General features: G+C 35.1%; 1 protein-coding gene across 3 annotated transcripts in view; it reads left to right on the top strand.

Annotated features, from left to right (window-relative positions):
- Positions 1–909: 909 nt before the first annotated feature.
- Positions 910–25,149, top strand: part of LOC127943069 (tyrosine-protein phosphatase non-receptor type 4) — a 33,508-nt gene continuing 9,268 nt past the window's right edge. Inside the window, exons 1-15 of one of the 3 annotated variants that reach the window (XM_052539203.1) lie at positions 910–1,275; positions 7,591–7,745; positions 12,193–12,300; positions 12,753–12,795; positions 12,898–12,976; positions 13,336–13,380; positions 13,478–13,530; positions 14,441–14,561; positions 14,775–14,862; positions 15,801–15,889; positions 16,042–16,105; positions 16,197–16,369; positions 17,361–17,429; positions 20,189–20,323; positions 20,420–20,575. In XM_052539203.1, coding sequence (XP_052395163.1) covers positions 7,608–7,745; positions 12,193–12,300; positions 12,753–12,795; positions 12,898–12,976; positions 13,336–13,380; positions 13,478–13,530; positions 14,441–14,561; positions 14,775–14,862; positions 15,801–15,889; positions 16,042–16,105; positions 16,197–16,369; positions 17,361–17,429; positions 20,189–20,323; positions 20,420–20,575 — 1,361 coding nt within the window. In that variant the 5' untranslated portion in view covers positions 910–1,275; positions 7,591–7,607. Of the gene's footprint in view, positions 1,276–4,802; positions 4,883–7,590; positions 7,746–12,192; positions 12,304–12,752; positions 12,796–12,897; positions 12,977–13,335; positions 13,381–13,477; positions 13,531–14,440; positions 14,562–14,774; positions 14,863–15,800; positions 15,890–16,041; positions 16,106–16,196; positions 16,370–17,360; positions 17,430–20,188; positions 20,324–20,419; positions 20,576–25,149 lie in introns of those variants that run through there. The other 2 variants (XM_052539201.1, XM_052539202.1) reach the window with 2 other exon arrangements.

Below are 25,149 nucleotides of genomic sequence, written 5' to 3'. Positions count from 1 at the left end.
AAATGCACATTACCTAAAAAAAATTAAAAAAATATATAATAAAACTACACCTGTCAATCAATCTGTACTCAGGCTTGTTGATAGGAGTTTACCAAAAAATATTAATAAATAAACAAAAAAAAACCAACCTACTACTTTTTATAACCGTCATGATTTTATATTTTGGGTTTAAAAAAATCGAATTTCAAACCTGACGTGGGTTTTAAATCCATCAAAATGCATCCATTAAAAAAAAAGATGTTGTAATTTGACTGAAAATGAATATGCATGTTTCACAACCCACGCTCCTTCAGCTAAAGATAAGAGACATTTTGGTTTCCGGCTAATTGGTACACAAACAAATGATGTAATTTACTACAGGAGAATATGCTGGAAACAGATCTTGTAGCGCTGATGTGTTCTAGAATCGCTCTGTGACTTCATAATGGTTGCCTAGTAACAGAGACGTTCTCTCGAAGCCCCTCGAGTGTTCTATTCGTCACCTAGAGCTGCTTCCATCAGATCTAGAGCTTTGTAGATCCGTTTGTCTAGAGCTGCTGTCGTCCATAAAGTGTTAATGTGTTGTAATTGTATTTGAGGTGCAGATTCAGGTCGCACCTTGGAAATTAGACTTCAATAAACTTCAGATCAGCTCCAGTAGATGGCGCTACAAACACACACACGAGCTCTTTCCCCAGAAGCAATAATGTAAGGGCTTGTTTGTAAAATATGTTGGATATGATGTCTATGATATTCCATCACACATTGTAATCTGACAAAATAAAATTATAAATTTACACAATATCTATCTATCTATCTATCTATAAAAACTGTACTTATCTGTGCATTCCAGGTCCCGCCCCCCGGCTTTTCGACCACGCCCCCACGGCAGACCTATGAGAATGTGGGCGGGGCGTGAGCGGTTGCGCCATGTTAATGCTGCACGTTGCAGCCGCAGCAGCCAGCCAGTAGCAGCAATACCGAGACATATGCGGGATTATAGAGCTAAACCCGGCCAGCAGCCACAGAGAAGAATGCCATTGCGTCTTGAGGCTTTTATTTAATGCACCCCAACCAAGAAGAAGCCAGGATTGCGATCCCGTTTTGGAATTATTATTTTGTACTGTCCCAGAGGCCCATTGCATTGAATGTAATGTGAACATATAAGTTACAGCAATGTGGTTATTTTCCTGCAGATGAGCTGCCGTTTTATCCTCTTCCCCCCTCCTATTCTCCTTTCATCATAAGTCAAGATCATCTTCAATTCACTGGACTCTCCTAGACCTGTATATGAAGGTAAGCATGCTTTATGGTTGTATTTCTGTATCGGTGTCACCATTCATGCATGCATGCCCTGTCTTCCTTTTTTTATCCCATTGCATAGCAACCAAACCAGCCAATGCAAGCTTCCAGATCCCTGACATGATGCACAGACAGAGGCATAAAGCGTGCATTCACCTTGCACGCTGATTTTAGGGACCGGTTGCTTCGGATGCCATGCAAATACATATACTGTATGTAACGTCCATGGTTTAATATCTGCCGCATGTCAAGATAATCCATCCATATGAAGCCCAAAATACATGCAATGTCTGTGATTTGTGCAACCGGAGAACATGGATTGCATGCATAGTGTGTTTCGTTCTGTTCTGATACCTGGCAACCCTCTCAATGGCCTCTTTTCGAGATCCTTCAGCTGTCATGTGAGATGCATTAGACCTTTTGTGTTTATTTAAGGTTTATGTCACTTCTGTGGATCTCAGCAGCTCCCCATTGTGCCTTATTTTCTCTGCCACATTATTACATAACCTCAGATCTCATCCTTCGCATGCAAATAATCTGCTTGCATACAATTGGATCCAGAGAGGACCTTATATTAGTGCAATGCATCACCATAAGGTTTGTTCTGATTGTTTTCTGGGCACTACGCATCTCCCCTGGTTGAGTCGGTGACATCATCTCCTGTTCTGTCCCCCTGGTGTGTGAGCGTGTGTGCAAGTGCGCATTTTTCAACAGACTGTAATGCCAGATCTGGATGTGTGGTTTCATGCACAAAGCCCTTTTTCATGAGAAAACTGATGTGTCGTACCACTGTGGTTTTTATTGCAGTAGGGTTGGATGTTTTTATGAAGCTGGCTTGGTTCAGGTGAAATAGGTAACTTGGATGGATGATGTGTCACATGAATGAAAGAATGAATGAATGAATGAATGAGTGACAGCCTTTTGGGCTTTTAGAATCTTTGTCTTCTCATCTTTTAACTTGGGTTTATGACTGGTTTTTCTTCCGGACTGAGATTTTAGGTATGCATGCAATCGTAAAAAATACGTTTTATAGTTTTATAGATAAGCGTGCAATTTTACTTGTAAAATGGTATCATATATATATATATATATATATATATATATATATATATATATATTCTTGTAAAATTTTAAGAATGTATGCAATTTTACTCGTCAGGTCCAAAATTATCTTCCAAGTTCTCTTTCGGGCTGCAAATTGACGTTCAATGTGAGACTTGCAATAGACGTTTACAAGCTAAATTTTCACTTTGCATAAAATGTAAAAGAAAAATGACTTGTAGGATTTTAAGAATGCAATCTCATTGGCTGGCACTCACCTATCATCGTCCCTGTTTTGATTTCAGCGAATCAGTTCGAGCAAACACAGACAATATCATTAATATTCATGAACCCAGCAGCTCATCAATCCTTATTGCGTATTAGTAGTAGAATTTTTTATTATTATTATCTTATCAGTATTATTGATAAGTTTTTCTTCCTTTATTTATTTATTTTTATTATTTTGTTTACAGAAAACACTGAATGACCAACAATATCTTGCACCATCTGTCCTAAGTTCAGTTAAAATGACAAATTTGCATTCATACATAGTTACCTAGGGTGACCATACGTCCTGTTTTTCCCGGACATGTCCTCTTTTTGGACCTTGAAAAATACATCCGGGCCAGGAATTCTAAATTGCCCAAAATGTCTGGCATTCGACTTTTGCTTTCTACAGTCACCATTCATTTTTTGCGTTCTTGTAGTCCCGCCCACTCCCGCAAACACTCTTTCTTGTTTATATTCAATGATTCTTTCTTGTTGATATTCAATAATATTGAATATCATTTTTGCACATCGGGGGACCGCCATTAATATGCAGAGGATATAATCTCTTTTGAAAGAGCACTCGCTGTTCACTTTCAATTTCAGGATCATACGCACTCTGTGTAAAGGAAGATCAGATATTTGTCAATGAGCTCAGGATCTGTTGAGCAGCAAATCTTCCAGCATGGTCTGTCAGTCATTTCTCCTCTGAAGCCGCCTTTCCACTGCACACGACATTCGGACACGTTTGTCGCATTTCTCCCTCTAGCGGCAGTCGCGCAGAACTTTCAGACTGGTCGTGCAGCAACCGTTACCTTGGCATATTCACCATGGTAAAATTTATAATTTTAATGAACATAGTTAATTTATGAATGCATCGTCACAAATCAGGTGACCCCCAAAATAAAAACAGTAGGTTTTATGGGGCTAATCAACGTAAATAATGGTTTAATATTTATTAAATAATTATTTCTGCCATAAGAATTATAAACCACCATTTTACAGAAATTGTGTTTAAAGGATAATGTTAATGTTAACAAAATATTGGTAATTCTGACCTCGCACCGATAGTTTTATTAGAATACATCACATCCGGTCAGGCGTTCGCATACGGTCTAGTCGCAGAAGTTCAAATATTTGAACGTATCCGAGGCTCAGATCGGATCCGAAATTTCCGCATACGCATGTGATCGGAACTCCACGCAGCTCCCGCATTACTTTCCATTGGAAATGAATGACTTCCGGTCTGTCGCTTGTCGTTCGTCGGAGACAGTGGAAAGGCGGCTTGACTCCTGGAGCTCGTGTTGGATGCAGGGTTGTCAAGTCCGCTTTTTTCTTTTTTTTTTTTTCTTTTTTTTTTTCTCGATGGAATTTAGCTACTTTTAAAGTGTTGCCATGGCTTGATTTTCCCCTGTGGGTTAAAGGTTTGAAATTTTGCGTGAATTACATTTGTCTAAAATACTTGTATTGAAGCATTTTGCATTCTACCTAAAACTTGTGCCAGATGTTAAGTTTTGTGAAGGACAGCCATTGGTAGGAAGGTTTTTAGCTGTGTTTATGATGAATATGTTTAGCAGTGACTGTAAAATACGTATATTAGGTATTGAAATGACATTTTTCACATTTGAGATTGCTCTTCTGGGCACTTTCGGCATTACTTTAACCACAACAGCATAGTTCTTTTTTAAATGATTTTATATATTATTATAAAATTGTAATTAAACGTATGCATTTAGCAGATGCTTTTATCCAAAGCGACTTACAGTGCATTCAGGCTATCAATTTTTACCTATCATGTGTTCCCGGGGAATCGAACCCCCAACCTTGCGCTTGCTAGCTCAATGCTCTACCACTTGAGCTGCAGGAACACTATTATTATTCACATTATTACTCAAATTCAGCATTAGAATTTTCTGTTGATGTTCATCAGAGCACTAGTTGAGAATCTCTGTAGCTCACGATGCTTATAGGTTATAATGGTTTCACCTTAGAAAGAAAGATGGAAATATTGGTTTAGGGGGCTGACCAGAAGAGTGTTTTTGTGGGGGTGGAGGACAAACTTATTCTGTAACCCCACTGTCTCAGATCTTCTGAGGTGTTGGTGGTCTGAACCCCACTCAGTGGAAAATTGTAAGTGTTTCAGTGATTGTGGTGTTCGATGACATCCGGGGGAACTTCTACAGAAGAGAAATGTTCCACTACACACACACACACACACATCACAGTTTAGCAAGTTATATGAAGAGATTATCCTGTCTGCATTGACACACAGGACAAATAAGGCTGTGCTGATGTAAGTATAAGATATGAATGTTATTTTTAGCTCTGATTTGTGTTTTTGAGATCTTACAATTGAAAATCCTTGAGGTTTCTTTCTACTTCATATCTTTTCATTCTTCATCGTCAACGCTAGTGTTGAAGAGATCCTAAACGGTGATGCTTCTGTTTCGAAAGACTTGCTTTGTTAAGGTACACTGGTGTAAATTTAGTCGAACGGATGTCAAAAGTTAAAGTAAGCTCAAACGCATTTGATTGTGTCGTAGATTAATGGGTGTAATTATTCTGGTTCGGGAGTTTGAATAAGCATCTGTGGCCGGCCAGAAAGGTCGCATGTTTGTTTCTACGGGTCACGAACTCTGACCCCATGTTGTTTACACAGCTGCATTTTAGTGTTATGGGAGCTTGTTTAGTATAGCATGAACATGTGTAAAGAAACGTGTGTGTGTGTGTCCATTTTTAGAAACCACTAAAAAAACAATATGCCTGCAACTGTGAATGATAAATTATGCAAATGCCATTTCAAAGTGGAAGAGAAAGCTACATTGTTGTCTTATTCGCTTGTAAAAACTATCGTTCACCCCCCAAAATGACAATCATTTACTCACCCTCATCTTGTTCCAACACTGTATGACTGTGAAACACGGAAGAAGATATTCTGAAAAACGTCTTAATGTTTTGTTTTCGTTCCTTACAATGGAAGTCAATGGAGTATTGGACCCCATTGGTTTCCATTGTAAATACTTTTTGACTATTTTTTGAAGTAGCCCATCTCGTTTTGTGTTCCAGGTTTAAACAAGGGTGAGTACCCTTAAGTACTAACTCTCTCTCCCCTGACGTATACGTGAATGTGATTAACGGATGTGTTAACCCAGTGTTCCTGGAAGGAGACTGTATGGGACATCACATAAGCTCGTAACCTGCTCCTCGTGAGCTGACCTGTGGACAGATATGGTCGTTTTCTCCCAGGTTGTGGTTACAAACACAAGAATGCCGTGAGATTGAATGGGGTCTATCGGATAACAAGGAACAAAGCCTCTAGATTGGGTGGTGTCGAGTCAGAGGTAGAGTTTTCAGATCTTGGAGACTCACTGTCAGGTCTTTGATTCTGCGCCAACCAATCTAGAGTCTTTGGCTGTAGATGTCCTGCTCTAAAGAGTCCAGAGTGGGCTGTCTAGAACTAAACCAATTTGGAATGGATGCTATAAAGTCTTATAATGGGCCGCCTGATACACTACTGTGAGTTTAGTATAAACTCTAGTGAAATGCATAAAGCTGACGTGTCTAGATTGTCCTATTCAGAGTCACATTTTTACAAAGTTTTTTAGTTTTAGGCTTTGTTTTTGTCAGTATTTTGGCACGTCATATTCATTAATTTTAGTACATTTTTAGCGATGCACCAAAATGTGTTTTAATGTCAGCTGGAAACCAAAACGGGAAGTCAAATTTGGGTAACTGGGTAACTGAACTCTTAATGCTCTTAATTTTGCTGACACAGTTTTGAAGCACATAATTTGACAGAAAACTGGAAACTGAAAAAAAATAAATAATAATAATACGAAAAAAAAAAAACACCTTATAAACTCAATGAGGAAGTTCAAAATTAAACCAAATATTCAAACATTTGATAGTAATTTAGACATGTCTCAACATTTAATAGTAATATAGCTTATTTTATGTTCCGTGCACTGTTACAGAAAGTGAACATTCATAGCATATTCTGACTAGCCTGTAATATAGCTTAAGTTCACTTGTGTGTTCGCAACATTATATGCAGAAGAAAATTATAATATTACATCTGTTGTGAATTTATCTGATTTTATATGTATAAGATGAGTTTGGGGTTAATTAACCCGCTAGCAAAGAGCTTCAGTTTACCACTGTTCATTATTAGCGTCAACATTGTTAGCATAGAAAATATTTTGTGGTATTTTCTTTTTTTTTTATATATATACCTCAACATTATTAATTTAAAGTGCATTTTTGTTGTGCCTCTGTTATCAGCGATGATAGATTCAGTCAGAAACTCAATTTGGGAGCTTTGGGAGATATTAGCTATAAAATGCTACGTCTCCTTTTGCTAGGAGCACAAAAATGAGATTCATAGTGTTCTGCTTTGTAGAAATTCTTCCGTCTTGATGTGTCGGATTAGAATTGCTCAATCTTTTCTAATATAAAACGGTTTTTAACAAGGTGTCTTTTGAGGGACCAGTCAGTGGACTGATTGTCTTGAGAAATCTGCGAGCTGGCCGGAAAACACCTTGTTTGCTTTGAGAAGAGTGTTTAGTATCACTAAAACCTTGAATGACCGAGTTCAATATTACAGGATGAATGTCAGCAGTTTTAGAAGCTGAAATAGTTTAGTAAATGTATTAACCAATTTCCTTTCACGAGTTGTAAGGACACCAACACCAACCCTGAACTCTGGTTCGTTTATGGGATTCTTCAATTGAAAGACTATTTTCAAAATGCCATGTTTCGATTCTTACTTGTTTCTTCTAGTAGCTGAAAGCTAAAATCTACAAAACAGTTTCCCTGCTTGCTTTATAGTTGTATACAGGAACTTTAAGGCGTAGTACAGGCGAATGTTTGTGAATGATGTTTGCCAAAGGATCGCAAGGGCTAGTGTGTGTATGTGTTTCACACTGCTTAATAATGTTTACCGTGGTGCAGTGCTGGCCAGGTGACCCTGTTGGTGACCTTTAGCCTCTGTGTGTTTTGCAGAAGGAGTGGGGACCGTAATGACCGCACGCTTCCGGTTGCCTGCTGGCAGATCTTACGATGTGGGAGCGTTGGAGGAGGCCAGAGAGAGACAGCACGCGCAGGTGGTGTGTAACGTTTTACTGCTGGACAACACAGTACAGACCTTCAGAGTCAATGTGAGTATACACACGTTCATTCATGTGGGTTGAACCTCTATAAAAGAATTGCAGATGAGTTCCATGTAGATGCGTTTGTTTCTACGTCACTTGATTAGCAATGGATCCTTTGCAGTGAATGGGTGCCGTCAAAATTTGAGTCCAAACAACTGATGAAAACATCACAATAAACCACAAGTAATCCACACAGCTCCAGTCCAAGTTAAAACCTGCCTTTTTGGGATAAACTGCTTTTTATTAATTTTTAACTTTACACCATTGTTTCCTGATAAAATATAGTGCCCTATGAAATCAGTTTTATTTTCTCCCCAAATCCTCATTACATTTTTTTCAAACTTTTTTTTTTGCTGGATTCCGTTTTTATTTATCTAGACTTTTTAGTGGTTAATTAATTTTTTATTATTCAAAAAGCATACCTAATTAGCCTAATTTAAATCATAAATCATTAACAGCAATTTATTAAGTTTAAAAAAAAATTTTTTTTTAAGGCCCTATGAATTTTTTTTTTTTTTTTTCAAATTCAGTGTTTTTTTAACAAACTCTGTTTTTCATTAGTATTCTGGATTCCATTTTAATGGTTTTATTAAATTTGATTAATCAAAAGCATCTTTAAATTAATTTTATTTATATAAAAACCTTACTTTATTTTATATGTCTTACTGTATTATTCTTTAAAAAAATCTGAAATACTGTGCGTTAAAATCTTTCTGGGAAATAATTTTTCTGGGAAGTATTCTTAGAAAATAATACATTTTATTAATAGTATGAGTACTATCTTTACACTCACACACACTTCAGTGTAGTTGATCATGCATCTGCAGCATTCATTTAAGTAGCGCATACAGGTTTAATAGTTAAATAGTATTTTTGCGGCGTAATATTCACAGACACTAGTCCGTATTGCATTTAGATTTAAGTGTACTGACCTACTTTGGATTAATTCATTCAAAATTTGTCAAATTCCGAAGCATTTGGCGTTACACAGTAAATTCCATTTTGATGACTGATTCCATGATTCCGTCCATGTTCTCCACATCACAGATATCATTGGATCCTAAAAATACAAGTCCATTATCCGTAATATTGCTTCCTCCAGTGAAAATTTTATCTTGTCTGAATCAGGAGAGAAATATGCACAGATCAAGTACCATTTCTAGTGAAAACAGTCCTAAACTATTCTAAACAAATATGTCAGTGAATTTTGAACGCATTGTTATGGATAGAGGACTCATAATTTAGTCAGAAGAAACTGTTTGAATCTATAAAATGTCTCAGTGGTGGATTAGTTTTTCACAAACATAGATGTTTTTGCTTCATAAGATGTTCATTGATGGACTGGAGTGGTGTGGATTACTTGTGGATAATAGCGATGTTTTTATTCTGATGGCACCCATTCACTGCAGAGGATCCATTGTAATGCTAATCTGATGCTAAATTTCTCCAAATCTGTTCCCTTGAAGAATCAAAGTCATCTTTATTGGATGGTCTGACGGTGGGGAAATTTTCTTTTCCTTTAAGAAAGCTAATCAACCCTCAGGTCTTGTTGATTTCCTAAAGAAGGTCCAATTTTATTGCAGATTTCTGTTTAGTATTACACTCCCATATTGTTTGTGTAACATATCTGAAAATCATAAGGATTGAGTGTTTTGCAAGTGATCAGAGCTTAGATTTTCGTCTGATGGATAAAAAAAAAAACAGTGAAGGTCATGGGATGAATTTATTTGGACTTGGGCCAATTAGAAACCATCTGCCCATCTAACAACCACTCAGAGCCCTTCCAGCAAGATGCTAAAAACCAATCAGAATGCTTTAATGGCTGCATAGCAAGCAAGATGCTCTGGGATCTTGGCAGCAGGTCAACACCACTCACATTCACTTCAGAAAATGCAAAAATCTGCTTAAATTCAACAGTCCTCCAATACTAACTTGATAAGATTGCAATTGTTTTTATTTTGCACTTTGGGCAGAAAACCAAGCTCTGAATTCAGTCGGAAATTCTAAATAGTTTGATTTAATGAGTTAAGTTAATAAAGATATCTCAACAGTCTTCTGTTTTAAGGATCTCTTTGGATGCTGAGAAGAGCCTCTTTCTCAGGAGTCCTACGGAATCTTCTTTTAAGGGTTCAGAAGGACTTTAAGGAATGCTTTAAAATTCTTGAAAACCTTTAGAAATAGATCTAAACCGATTTAAATGTTCTTCATAAAGCTTTTGAAGAACTTATTTGAGATTCATATTTTGACATTTTTGAGTACTCCACAAGAGTTCCACGTAAAATCTCCTTGAGGCACATTGTTTCTCCCTCAGAAGGGTAGTTTAAAATGCAGTATGCAATCAAAAATGAAAAAACTAAAATCATTTACATTCTATTCCAAGATTGAATTGTTTTCTTTTGCTGAATGTCTCCGCTGCTCGTTCTCATATCACCATAATGTTGACCAATGTGTGTCAAGCTCAAATCCCAAAATCTAAAGCCATGCAAAAGCTTTGCCTGAGGAACAGACTGAAATTTAAGTTGTTTTTCCTGTTGAGATATGAGCAGCTTGAACATTTCTCAAAGTATCTTCCTCTGTGTTCCACCGAAGATAACATAAAACAACATAAAAGTGTGTAAATGCGAACTGTTCTTTCAGAAACAGTGAGGATATGTTTTAGAGTTGGATGGATAATGATCTTTTAGAGGTTGCGAGTTCAATCCCAGGTAGAGGTGACCCAAAAACCAGTTACAAAGTAACTGATGTCTCACTTTTACTGTATTAGCGTTTCACTCCCGAGCTCCAGCACTGCTGTTGGTGTGGAATAAATCGGTTCGGATAATAAATGTCTGCTAAATGGCAGGTCGGTAAGAATCACCACAGGAGACCAACCGTCTGTGAGGTACAGTAGAGGCTTGCTGGAGTTATGCGATGAGGCGTCTGGGGTTGGTTTTCCGTGTGTAGCTCACAGTGGCTGTTTCAGGCAGATGCTTCACATTCCTGGGTTGGACAGAAGCGTGTCCTGAGGCCATGGCTGTCGTGATCATACAGTACATGCTACACAGATCAGCTTGGCTGGAGGGTGAAGCTAGCTTGGAAACTTTTGTCTATTAAACCGGCATCAAATTAGTATCTAAAGTTTTGCTAATGCAGTATTTGCACACAATAACATGCTGTTTCAATGATGTAAAGCATTGAAGTCATTGTATTATTAAACAAGATATTATTTTATTTTCTGTGCTTTGCTTTTCTTTTTTCTTTTTGATTTTGTTTTTTGGTATGTTTTGGGTTTGATTTGTTTTGCTTTAGTTCTTTTCTGGTTTGATTTTGACTTTTGGTTGTTCTGTTTGGTTAGTTTTTTTGCTTTGGGTTTTGTTTGGATTATTTTGGTTTGATTTGCTTTGGTTGGTTCTGTTTTGCTTTGGGTTTTTATGTTAGGTTTAGTTTTGGGTTTCGATTAGTTTGTATTTAGTTTTGTGATTTTCTTTTGCTTTTATGTTTTAAAGGCCCCTTCACACCAAGCACGATAGCTATAAAGATAACGATAAGTCCATCCTTAAAAATATTCGTGTTTGCCGTAACCCGACAACCCGACAGACCCAATTTTTATTTTATTCTTTGCTTTTAGTCTGACCGACTTGCCGGTTGTACATTTGCACTAAGATCCACCTTTTTTTTTTTTTACTCTTCAAACAGCTAATACAAAAGCAATAAAATAATATTAATTATATTTAAGTATTGTAAATATATATATTGCCTAGGCCTACTTACAAACGAAGACTCGTTCTTTCTTTAAAAAAAAAAAACAAACACACGTGACGTCATCTATGTTGACACGTATGTCACACTATGGCCTGTGCGTTCGCTTCATCTCACATTCAAAATGCATCAAAATGAGTTTGCAATGATGCACCCGAAGGCACGGGTTGAAGACCCAGTCAGTGATGTCACGATATGCTAATTTGTTTAAATTCATACCTACGTAATCGCCATCACCAAAATGTTACTTTTTTATTTTTTACATTGAAACTTGGAAAAAAAAAAAATAGGCCAACTTCCGACCCTTTTTTAAAAATGTTTTACTGTTACTGCAAACCAAAATTTTTTTAAAGGATGGCCTAAAGATATAGTTCTAAAAATCGGTCTCGATCCACACTACAACTATAACGGTTAAGTCACAGAGAAACGATATCATTTGAATCATTTTCAGAATAATTTCTTCCAGCTGATGAACGATGCAAACATTGACAGCCAATCAGAATCCATCCTGCTATAACGAGCTCGAGAATTTAAAGCGGCAAATGCACATGAATAAACACACAATATCGTTCGCTAGTGTGGACGCTAATATCGGTATCTTTATCGTTTTCTTTATAGTTATCGTTCTTAATGTGAACAGGGCTTTTTGCTTTTTAAGTATGTTTTCTTTAGTTTTTATGTAGAACTGGTTTTTAACCCTTTCTGTCTCTTGTAGAAGCAAGACCAGGGGCAGATCTTGTTGGACATAGTCTATAAACACTTGGAGCTAACGGAGCGAGACTACTTTGGCCTTCAACTAGCAGACGACTCCTCTTACAGCCAGGTAGTCGTCACCTGTTACTCTGCTGTCGCCGTCTGCAAAAGATCACTTGTAAACCCTCAAGCAGCTCAACATGTCAACCTGAAAACCATTATCTTTTTGGATAAGAGCAATAAGAAGTTGCAAAAATATTATCCCATGAGCCTTGTTCATTATTTATAGCAAATCTGCAGCAGTTTAGCAGTTATTTTGGTTTCTGCGCAAGCTGTGTCTGTAACAAAAAGGAAAGTTCATTCTCAGGTCACACATTGAAACGCTGATGTCTGTTTCTGCCTGAATAAAAATAAGTTGAACGTTTAATTCCTTGCATTTGATGTTGTTCAGATTTTGAATTTACAATCAGTTTTGGTGTCTTTCACATTGCTGAGCTGATATTTTTTAGCAGTTTGTGTGTTCATCGTGAAAATGATGAGTAAAAAGTGTCTAAATTTCGGTTATGACCGTGTATGTTTCAGAGGTGGCTGGACCCAAACAAACCTATTAGAAAACAGCTCAAAAGTAAGTGATTTTTTTTTTTTTTTTTTTTACATTTTAATGTTTTTTTCCATCTGAAGTTTCAGAAATATAATATTCTGAATATAATTATTTTTATTTTTTTAGGGCTGTCTCCACATAATCTAAGGTTTAGAGTGAAGTTTTTCGTGAGCGACCCTAGTAAACTACAGGAAGAGTACACAAGGTACAGTTTAGGTTTGTCTTGTAATTTGTGTAATTCATCTTATAGTTGACTGAACAGTGCTTTTGTCCCCAAATTCAGATTCATGGATTGCAAATTAATTTAAATAGCTATTATGCATTGTGTGAAAATGTTATTATCATAATGTAACTGTAATCTAATTATGATCATTTTAAAAACAAACATAATTACAAATGCTGAGTTTCAAAATCTGATTAAATGATCCAGATTACATATAATCAGTTACTACCCAGTACTGCATTGTATTCACATAATCGTGTAGCTTAACTTATCTGTGTAAATAGTAAAAAGAACAAGACTGGATGCTTATTATCTTTTTTTGTGACATTAATTTGTTGCAGGTATTTGTACTTTTTGCAGCTGAAGCAGGATATTCTGAGTGGCAGGTGATCTTATATAGTCATACATTATTCATTTAAAAGTGTTTAGTTTTCCTCCAAAAGCCATTTTTATATAACACTTTAATTTCTATTTCTCTTCTAGACTCCCTTGCCCACAAAATACTGCAGTTCTTCTGGCTTCTTATGCTGTTCAGGGTAAGGTATTCCAGGTTATTTATGCACAGTTAGTGGTCCTATGGGTTTTTCAGTGCTCACTTATTTTGGTGATTTAAATATTTTGGAGAAAACAGAAATTTACGATATAATAAATGTTCTCTATTTTCGTGGATTATTCATTTATTCTTTTAGAAAAAAAAAATCTAAATTAGTGCTTCAAATTATAATATTGAGATGAAGTCGATAAATCGATTCTTCTCAACATAATAATTTGTAGCATTTAACAATTTTTTCAAAAGAAAAAAAATAAAAGAATGCAAGAACATTTAATTTTTTGAGAAAATAGTTTGATGCTTCAAATTATAATGTTAATAAAAAATTCATTGTGACTTTATAATTTTTTTGTGTGTGTGTTTTTGTTTTTTAACACAAAATATAAAGTTGCATGTCAATTATCTTAATATTGTAAAATAATTATTCAAATAAAATTGCAGGAAAAAAAAACCATTGTATTAAGTTATGCTTAAAATTACATGAATATAATGCTTCAAATTATGATGTTAATATAAATGTACATGCAACATTATTTTTAATATTTAATATATTTGGCAAATATATTTTTATATATAATTAATACTCTATAAATCATTGTTAATTTTATTAGGTTCATTCATTCATGTAACAACTTGAAATTTAAATAAATGAAATGATCAACTTTAAATGATCAGTATCACCAAAATGTAAATTTTCTTTAAAAAAAAAGTTTGGGTAACTTTGAACATATTTTGAACTTTGAACATATTGTGTTGAGTTTCCAGTAGACAGGCTTGATCTAAATCAAGAGGGAACTGGAAGCCTGGCTCTTTGAAAGGGTGAAGGACACAATGTTCCCCGTGTCTCACGCTGATGTACATGCACACATGGTTTCTTGGCTTGTTTTGTGTTTCAGCTGAGCTGGGGGACTACAGTCACTCCGAACATTTGCCTGGTTACCTCTCCGAGTACAGCTTCATTCCCAACCCGCCGCAGGACTTTGAGAAAGAGGTCGCCAAACTTCACCAAGAGCACAAGTAAGAGACGCCAGACATGTCCATGAAATCCTCCAGTGTGTTAAAGGTTCTTATATTTAACTGAGTGTCAGTGGAGACGGAGGAACAAAGGGTCACAGCTGAGCGCGCACACACACACACACACACACACACACACACACAGATTTGTGGAACAAGGCGGTTCATTGTTTGTGGATCTATGAGATTGAGTCTCTCTCTCTGTCTCTTATACAGTGGACTCACACCAGCTCAGTCTGAGTTTAACTACTTGAATGCTGCGTGGACGCTGGAGCTGTATGGCGTGGAATTGCACTATGCGCGGGTGAGTGACCGGCCCATCTTACCCCACCACCTGCCCCTCCCCTTTTTCATATGTACTGTGAACAATTACTAGAGGCTTGAATTATGTCTGTTGTCATCTAAACCTAGGGATGCACCCTTGTTTTCTGTCATGTTTTGCTCTATTTGTGATTTTTGTTTTATTTATTTATTTTTATTGTTTTTTTTGTTTGTTTGTAGTGTTTTGTTTTATTTTAAATGTTTAGTTTTTTTACTTATTTTTGTTCTGTTTGTTTTTTAGTGGGTTTGTGTGTGTGTGTGTTTAGTGTTTTATTTGTTTTTTGTTTTGCTAGTTTTTTTCATGTGTTTTTTAAATGTTTTATTCATTCGTTGTTTTGTGTTTGTTTTTAGTTTTTTTTAGTCAGATTTTTTTGGTATGTTAACACTTTTTTTTTTACATTTTTTTTTTTGATATACTAAATCAGGGTCATTCTATATATTTAAGTGATGCACCAAAATTAATTTACCAAAATAAAACTAAAAGTTTTACTAAAAATAGTTTATTTAATAATTAAGTCATTAGTCAAATGTATTTGTTAATCAAAATTTAGACAAAAACAGTAATTTATAAAAAATGTATTTGCACATAAGGCAGTTTCAATATAATTTTTTTAGTAATGTAATTGATTCTACTTCTAGTTGTTGAATGGAAAATTTCTTAAATGCGAAAATTTGAAGTAGAAAGCAGTAGCAGTATTTTCTTGCATCACTATTATGTTGTTCTAGGTATCATTTGTTGTGTATTGTTTTGTCATTCTTTTGGTCTGTTGTTTGTTTTAACTGTTCAGTCTATCTAACATCATTGGCAGATAAAAATGGTTACCAGTATAAGCATCCCTCCAAAAGTTTAAGCACCGTTCAAAATTTTGATGTTACAGTGCAAACTGCATCCTTATGGTTTCCAACTCTTGATGATTTCAGGACCACTGTAACACAGAGATTTACATTGGAGTTTTGTCTGCCGGCATCTCCATCTATAAGGACAGGGTACGAGTCAACCACTTTCCATGGTGAGTGTCGTTTTGAGCTCTGAATTCCTCTTTAGATCCGATTGAAATGGGGAATTTTTGTTGACATTAACACAACTTATAGGTAGAGGATGAAAATTTACATTTGTTTGATCTTTCATCTCCTCTTACCTCTCTTTTTTTATGTGTTTCAGGTTGAAAATTGTAAAAATATCTTTTAAATCCAAACAGTTTTTTATACAGCTAAGAAAAGAACTGGTATGTACGAAATTACGTATCTGTTGTTTGCCATTTTAATATGTCTTTAGTTGATTATTATATCTAATTATTTTCTTGTTGTGTTTCATAGACTGAGAACAGAGAGTCTTTGTTGGGTTTCAATATGATGAACTACAGAGCTTGTAAGAACTTATGGAAGGCCTGCGTGGAGCATCACACGTTCTTCAGACTGGAGCGACCCGTTCCTCCAGAGAGAAACCTCTTTCTCCAGTACTTCACCCTCGGATCCAAGTTTCGCTACTGGTGAGAAATCTTGTGTTTGTATGGATGTAGTGGATATAGGAACAGGCCATGGCATTTTGAAACTCCAGTTTAGAGGTTCCACCTGAAGATTTTATGCTAGAAAACCAATGGAAAATTATTTTCTTAATGTTAATGCTGGTTGTTTTGCAATTTGCAAGCTTGGGAACATGCAAATACTAATTCAGCGAGTTGGTTAAAAACTAAAAAGTTCATCACGAGAATAAGTTGACAAAACAATTGAATTCAAGATTTGGTGATAAAATTGCATAATGAGCATAATACAAGCAATTTGTATACATATTTGCCTGAAAACACCAAATTAGGCAAAGGATTTTTGGAGTAAGTAAAGTTAGTAAAGTATGTATAGTAATTTAGTTAGCAAAGTAATTTAAGTAAAGCTATGTTAAGTAGGGCTGGGCGATTTATCTAACGGTATGATCATGTGCATCTAATCAGTAAAGCTGCTTCCATGATCACTGCTAAAATCGCCATCACCTGCTTATAATTGGAGTGGCATTTAATAGACAGAGCCGTAGATCGCTGACAAGCTATGCAATATCGCGCTCATTATCGCAGATGAATCGCCTTCGATAATGAACCGTTATGTAATTCAAGTGTGTAAAGTATGTCAAGTAAAATAAGTTATGTAAAGTGAGTCAAGTATGTCAAGTAAAGAATGTAAGCAAAGTAAGTGCTAAAGAACTTTTAAATTTAGCAAAAATAACTTTTAAGTATAGTAATTCAAAGTAAGTAAAGTTAGTGAAGCAAATTAAGTATGTAAAGTAAGTGTTAAGTAAAGTATGTTCAGTATGTTACCCTTTTTGCCTGAATAAAACGGTTTGAAACTGCAAATGCATACATATCAGAATATCATAGTGTATTGAATTGAAAAGCTGAAAAATATCATCTCTCGTAAAGCTATTTCTCCTGATTCTTGCACAAATTGAGTTTTAAGAGCCGGCAGTGACACTGTGTTCTGGCTTCTTTGCAGCGGGCGGACAGAGGCGCAGTCTGTACAGTACGGAAAGGAAAGAGGCAACAAGAACAGAGTTTTTGCAAGGTAACTCATTTTTTAATAACCAATAAGCAGGGGAACTCTGTGAATTAAAAATGTGGTAGTAATACTTTTTATGTGTTCGTGTTTTGTTTGTTTGTGTAGTTATATTTTAGTATTTTTTTGTATCTTATAGTTTTTAATATTTTTTTATCATTTCCGTTTTCTTTTTATATTAAAGTAGTTTTAGCAGTTTATATATATATATATATATATATATATATATATATATATATATATATATATATATATATATATATATATATATATAGGTATGAGGTTTTATCTCAAGTAACAAAAATATATTTTTATGGTTTTGGTTCTAGTTAACTATAATAACCCTGGTTCACCACACTATAAACAATGATGTGGAGATTTATTGTGGTTATATTTACTGGATTTGACAGTATGTGCTGATCTGTGTGTGTGTGTTTGGGTGTGTTGCATTATGGGAGGGCTCCCGCCCATCTCAATCCCCGTGGTGTTAAGTGTCTGTGTGTGTGTGTGTGTGTGTGTGTGTGTGTGTGTGTGTCAGTGTGTGGTCAGATGTTCTCAGAACGACACCCAAACACAGGAAGTGTAAGCAGGGCTGTGTAGCACACGGCTGTGAAGGGCGTGCACATGTTTGTGAAAACACACTCAGACATTTGTTTCGAAGATGCTGAAGCTGAAACTTAAACTACAGTTTATGGTTCATCATACTTCTGCGAGGTATTTCTTTTCGACTACGCCAACCTTTTCTCTGTGAAGTGTAAGATAATAGAGTAAATTTTCACACAATGCTTTTGAAGATAATTTCAAAGTAGATATTTGTGATTTTTAGGTGCAGCGTAAACTAGTAAAACTAAACTAGTGTTGGTGTGTCGCTTGTCACTTTTTTTTCTGATATTTTCATTGAAGAAAAATACTATTTACATGTTGGTTCATGTATATTCTAAGAAAAATCATAGAATGAGTTTTTCATAGTATTTCAAAACTGTACAAAATCCAGTAAAATGTATTTCTTCAATTTTTAAGGAATGTTTGATATACTTTGTAAGAAAACATTCAGGGTTTTTAGACGTGTTGTGTACAAATATAGCAGGAAAATATGTTTCTTTTGACAGTATAAAACAAAATACATTGTATGAAATGTGACGTGTTGGTTTATGTTAATAAAATAATAAAAAAAAATCAAAGATTGAGTTAAAATTAGTGCATTATTTCTAAATATTGGTATCAAATTCAGTAAGATTTCTTCTTTACTTTTGAAGAATGTTTCTGGGCAATTTATTCAAAGATTTCAGGAGCACCGAACATCGTAAAAGCAAAGAGCATTTGTTTGTAAACTAGTGTTTGTGTATTGCAACTACAATAATCTAGTTATTTAAAGCGCAATTTCTCCATAAACTAGTGTTGGGATGCTTTTTTTTTACAAAAAAGTCTTTAAAAATCTGATATTTATGGTTTTTAGGAGTAGTATGTTTAGGAACAACGTAACAGTGTTTGTAAACTATATTGGTGTAATGCTACTGATGTTTTTCAATTTTTGGGGGGGGGGGGGGTGGGGGTGTGTATTGTAATGTGTAAAATGTTTCATGTTGGTTTATGTAAATGCTAAGAAATATTGCGGAATGAGTTGAAATGCAAATGTTTTTCATAGTATTTATGAAGTTTAAGAAATACAGTAAGGTGTCTTTCTTTACCTTTGAGGAATGTTTCACGGCACTCTGTTAGATGTTCAAGTTTTTTAAACTTAGTAGCAAAAAAGTGTATTAGTTTGTTGGTTTGACAGTATAAAACAAAAACAAAAAACATGGTGTAAAATGTGCCAAAATATGAATCGAGTTAAAATTGGTAAAATGAATTGAAATTGGTTAAAATGTCTTTTTATTTTCTTTAAAAATTCAGTACAATTCCTTTCTTCAATTTTGTGGAATTTTTCTTGGCAATTTATTCAAAGTGTTTAGAAGTTGCTTATGTACGAGCAACGTAAATGAAATATAAACTAGTGTTTGTGTAGTGTAACTACAATAATCTAATATGGTTACTTAAAGATTGACTTAAGGTAGCAGAAAAGAGCAATTTCTTTCTATACTAATGTGCGTATATGACAAAATCGTTTTGATATTTTATTTATAGTTTTTAGATGTAGCATGTGAACAAACATTGTAACAGAAAAAACTGTTTTTTTTTTTTGTAAACTTGTGTTTGATGTAATGCTAGCTTTTTTGAGGGGGTGTGTATTGTTATTGTAAGATGTGCTCGGTTGGTTTATTTTATAAAATATCACAAAATTTACGGAAATCAAATTTGATTTAGAATTGTTACAGGGTACTTTAAAACATTTAAGTAGTTATAAATACCGTAACAGCAAATGCATTGTTTGTTTGTAAACTAGGGTTTTCTTATCGCAAACTGACTATCGGAATATGTAAAATATACCTTGTTCGTTTACATATTGTAAATAATGTTTATACTGAAATTGTTGATGTTTTTTGCAATATTCCTAAACTGCACGATAACTAAGACTTTTGAAAAGAGTGCCATGTGTACAACCCGAAGATAATCAGAAATAACAGTTGTTTGTAAACTAGTGTATACGTAGTGGTCACTTTCTCCGATGTTTTCGTTGAAAACAACTAAAGTTCATAAAGATTACCAGTTTTAATACTAATTGTTCTGTAATGCCAAATGTGTCATGTTGGTTTACATAAATGCCACAGTGGTACCGAATCAGATTTTTTAAAATGGGTGGATCTGGTCTGAATCTAATGTGTTTCCAGGTCGCCGAGCAAGCCTCTGGTCAGGAGACTGATGAGCGGCTTGGACTGGGAGACCGTCAGCAGGAATTCCCTCTCAGACGACCGACTGGAGACTCAGAGTCTGCCGAACCGTTCTCCACCAGACTCGCCCGATCAGTGAGTTAACACACAAACTTACCCACGTATGCACGTTCATGCAGTCATTGGGTTAGCGCTCCATTTATGGTTTTAATTTCTTTCTTTCCTCATCAGTAACTCGGTGTTTACCACAGACGGGGCGCGGGTCAGGCCGTACTCCATTGGTCACCTAGTTGATCATGTGATAGATGACTCGCCATGCCAGACGTTCACCAATCACAAGTCTGCATCCTCCACGCAGGCCAACAGCATCAGCCTGGACTCAACACCGTGAGTTTTGAACTTTTTGTCAATATACGTGAAACTGTGCTCGTTATCACAAATTCTGATCTCTTAAATATCTCTGGAAAGAAGCAGTCACAATTCAGTATGGATATACGACGATAACACAATTGCTAGATTTGTGATATGTTTGAATGCTGAACACTCCTACAGTAAAATCTGTAATACTGCTAATAACTATTTAAATCAATTAGTCAAGTAATAGTCAATTCATTAATTTCTTTATTTTTTAAATGATTAATTGAAAAAAGAATCCAATAAAATCGAAAGCTTACATTTACACACTATTTTTTAAAATATATTTATTTTTATAGATTTTATTGTGCAGTATTTGCTGTCCTAATATTTTAATTAGAAAAAACAAGTTTGTGTAAAATTTAATTCAATTTAAGTTTATAGTTTGTTTACCTTTAAGTGTTTGTTTTACCTAAACAATGTGTAAAATTGAATGTTGAAAATCTAAAAATTTAATTATACCCCAAATTTTGTGCAAAAAACGTTTCAAATATATTTGTTACAATGTAAGTGTAAAAATAATCAATATTTACATAAATTTTCAGTGGTTTAGTATTTGCAGCACTAAATTCTGGTTCATTATTCATGAAAATGCATAAACGATTACATACCAAGTCAAAATGATGTCAGTGTAAAAACAATTTCATTTTCAGATTTCAGTTTACAATCAGATTTTCAATTTACATTAGTTTCCTGATGTTTTGACTATAAATCGTTTTCAATTTAATTGCTATTTGCATTCTAAAATGTTGTTAATAGTTCACAAAACATTTGCAGTTTGAGTAAACTATTGCATTGAACTTATGTACATTTATAGTCCATGCATAAAAATATTTACATTAGACATACATCTGTTTGTTTTCACAAACTTTCATCCTCTCCAATCTCTCATACAGCTCAACCTCACAATGGGTTTCTTGGCCTTAGTGGTAACCATTTTCAGCCTATTGTGAAGATAAACCACATGAATGTTTCCCCCAGTGCTGCTAGGAAGCAAAATGATGTGATGCTAAAACTTGTTTGTTTGACTTCCATATTGTATTTTTGTTTGCTTATGTGTTTCTTGCAAAAATTATTTGTTTAATATATCACTTATCTATTACAACTTCTGTCCTGTTGTGTGCAGTTGGATAATTTAAATATTTGCATACAAAGACCACATTATTCTAGATTTTGATCTGCCCAATGATGCATTTTCAGCACACAAAGGCTGGACGTATTTTAGCACTACACAGTAGATGCACACTCTCAATGGCAAGTTGAGGTTTAATATCATGTGACCACACACCTCTGACGAAATTACACGTTCAACACTTTTTTCACACACTTTTCAGTTTGAGAAACTGCGGGCATGTGAACTAGGGGAAATTGCTTTCAGCTTTGCGGTTGGCACAGTGTGGTGCATTACGGTGGCACAACTGATTGAATTCACAGTGAACCCAGCACCATTTTCCATTGGAATAAGCTGTGACCACGCATTTCCTTTCTCAGATCATACCATCTCATTTCACAATGTCAGAATTTCCAAATCTAGGGCTGTCCAGTTCACTTTCGATTCATCATGTGCGTCGTTTGCACTTTGATGTGGAGTTCTCATGTTCTACATAAAGATTTGAGTGTTAAAGAAAGAGTCTTGCTTCTTTTTTTTTTGGCTGTGCTTGCAAGGTGAAATGTGATAGACTAATCACAGTTTAGGTCAAAATTCAGTAGATGTAAGCTAGAATAGCCTAATCAAAATTCAGCATGTAACCAATTGGAAGAAAGTAAGGTACAATCACAATTCAGTATGCAAACATGCTAGCTTGTTAAATTTTTAAAAGTTTAACACTGTTTCAGTGAAGGAGTTTTAGAAGTTTGCTAAAAGCTGTCTGTTTAGATGTTGCATCCCAAATGATGCACTATATACTCTGCACTCATACACTATGTACTTATGCACTATTTACTCAATTTGGTGTAGGAATTATAAGGTTATTTTGTCATTTATAATCCGCGTCTGATAGCCCCCCCCCCCCCCCCCCCCCCCGCACGTTACATAAATGATATTTGCAGTAAAATATCCAAAAAACCACTAGGCTAGTGTTATATATTTTGTCCAGCTGATTACTAACAATATCTTTAATGTTTTCAACTACTTGTAAATCATGAGAAAATTCCCATTTTAAACAGTTGCCCGTCAATGACGTTAGTGACCCTTTGTTACCCGCCTTTCCTGACGTAAAAACCACATGACAACAGTGTCGTGGACAAATGCAGAAGTAGCTTCGCGACAAACTTCAACTAGAAAGAGATGGCGATCTCGCTTGTTTTACTCGACAGGTGAGTTGTTTTGATTCATATCTTCACAGAAAACGTATGCTATTATAACGATCAACAAGATTAGTATTATGGGGCATATATGCCAAACTCAGGGCATCGCGTCTCTAGACCCGCGCGAGGACACGTCTGATCCATCGTCTGATCGCGTCTTTGCATTTACTTTGTATGTAATCTACTCGCGCAAATCGTTGAACCCGCGTTAAATCCATGATTTATCTTTCCGTCTGATTGATGGCCGTCAGCAGTTGGATAGAAGACAACAAATCCCATCATTCCACGCTCCTTCTTAGCATCATCAAACCACATGATTTTTATTGTTTTGATAGTGCGCCCTCTCGTGGCAGGTCCTACAACCTGTACCTTTAAGTGCATCATCTGGGTTTTTAAAGTGCACTTTTTCTTTTTGGAATTTTCAGTGTGAACGCTCTACTCACACTATTTATAGTATGAAACGTCATAGAATAGTGCATGCGTACGCGATTTGGAATGCACTTTTTGTTTAAATGATTAATTGTTTAAAATGGCTAATTTTATTGCCAGCATTTTCTTGTACAATGTGCAAAATTGGAAAACAAATTGTTTATGCAAACTATCACTTTAAAATTACTTTGTAAGTTTAGAGTTTATGCATAGAAATTTTCCATTTTTATCACCTAGTAAGTGTATTCCTCTGGTTTAGTTAATAATCTGTTAAAACACGTTTGCGCAAACTGTCATATACAAACTAACGCATAGGTTTATAATTTAGTGTAAGAATCAGTAATGACATTTATTGACAGTTTGCTTTTTTTTTATTTGTATGCAATACCTAGTTAGTGGAGTCTTGTAGGTTAGTTAATAATTCGTAAAACATGTTTGTGCAAATGTTTTAAAATAAAATAAATGCGTAAGAAGGGTTAAATTTACCAATAGTTATTGTCAGTTTTCATTATTTCCTAATTGATCAATTAGTTATTGGAGTCCTGTAGTTTTGCTAACGTTTAAGTCCTAAAAACAGTCATTACAATCAATGTAATGCGTTTATAGTTAAAATTAATAGTTTTCGTGTAATATTGTTACACAATGTAAAGTAATAATTTATTGGCGATTTTTCTATTATCGTTTTTATTTATTTAATCACCTATAGTTATTGCAGTCCTGTAGTTTAGTTAATCCTTTATAAAAACATGTTTGCGCAAAATATCGTATTCAATTTAATGCGTAAATTTGTGTAAGTTTACAGTTAAACATTTTTTATTTATTGGCAGTTTTCGTTATTATTTATTTATATGTCCCTGTTGTTTAGTTAATAATTTGTAAAAACCTTTCTTTAGCAAACTTTCACAATTACGCAGTTTGTTTTGCTTGTTTTATAAGGCTCATTGTTTGCCAGAAAAGCTGAAAAAAGATATAAATGCTACAGTATACGACTATATTAGTCCTGCTAACTATTTTTAGCAGTAGTTTTCATTAATTTATGAATTATTGGTATAACATTTAATAAAACTTAAATTATCCACAAAAACAAAGTTTGAGTTTCCGTTAAGTTTGTATATTAAGTGATTCAGGCAAACTGGATGCTAACCTTCATTTGGTTAATGCAAACAATTAGACGCTATTCAGAGTTTTTGACTCAACACATTCAACTGTCACAACCCTCAGTTAATCAACACAAAAGACAAATCGGATATCTCTCCCTTCAGCCTGACAGTCCAAACAATCCTGGTCTTGGTTCTAATGGTAAATTGTTTAGCCTCGTTTGTTTTTATTATGTAAATGTCCTGGAAGCCGGGACTCTGAGCGCTGTCTGTAGACTGCAGAGCAGAGGGGCTTTCATGCTTGAAATCGGAGCATTCATAATGAGAGACTGTGTGTGTATGTGTGTGTGTGTGTGTGTGTGTGTGTGTGTGTATGTGTGTGTGTTAGTGCAAACATGGCTTTTCTCTGAGCTACAGTGCTGGGTCTTAATACTCTCCGCCTGCTATGCAAATATGCAGAGCTTTGATAAATTGTTGGAAATCTTCTCTAAACATCAGGCAGATATACAGCACTGCTTGTGCCTCCTGCAGCTAACTTACAGAACATAAATCATCGTTGTTGCCTAGGCTAAGGTGTTTAATGAAAAGTCTGGAAATGGGGGAATCGGGGAGAATCAGGTCATCTTACACATGATCCTTGGATGGTTTACAGTTCAGTTTATCCTTGCTTACAGGCAAGATTCCCACGGCTATGGAAAAATTTTATCATTTTAA

The sequence above is a fragment of the Carassius gibelio genome, chromosome A22 (genome assembly GCF_023724105.1).
Source record: "Carassius gibelio isolate Cgi1373 ecotype wild population from Czech Republic chromosome A22, carGib1.2-hapl.c, whole genome shotgun sequence".
Classification (NCBI taxonomy): Eukaryota; Metazoa; Chordata; class Actinopteri; order Cypriniformes; family Cyprinidae; genus Carassius; species Carassius gibelio.
The sequence above is the reverse complement of the archived record's forward strand: the minus strand, read 5'-3'. Positions and strand labels throughout refer to the sequence as shown.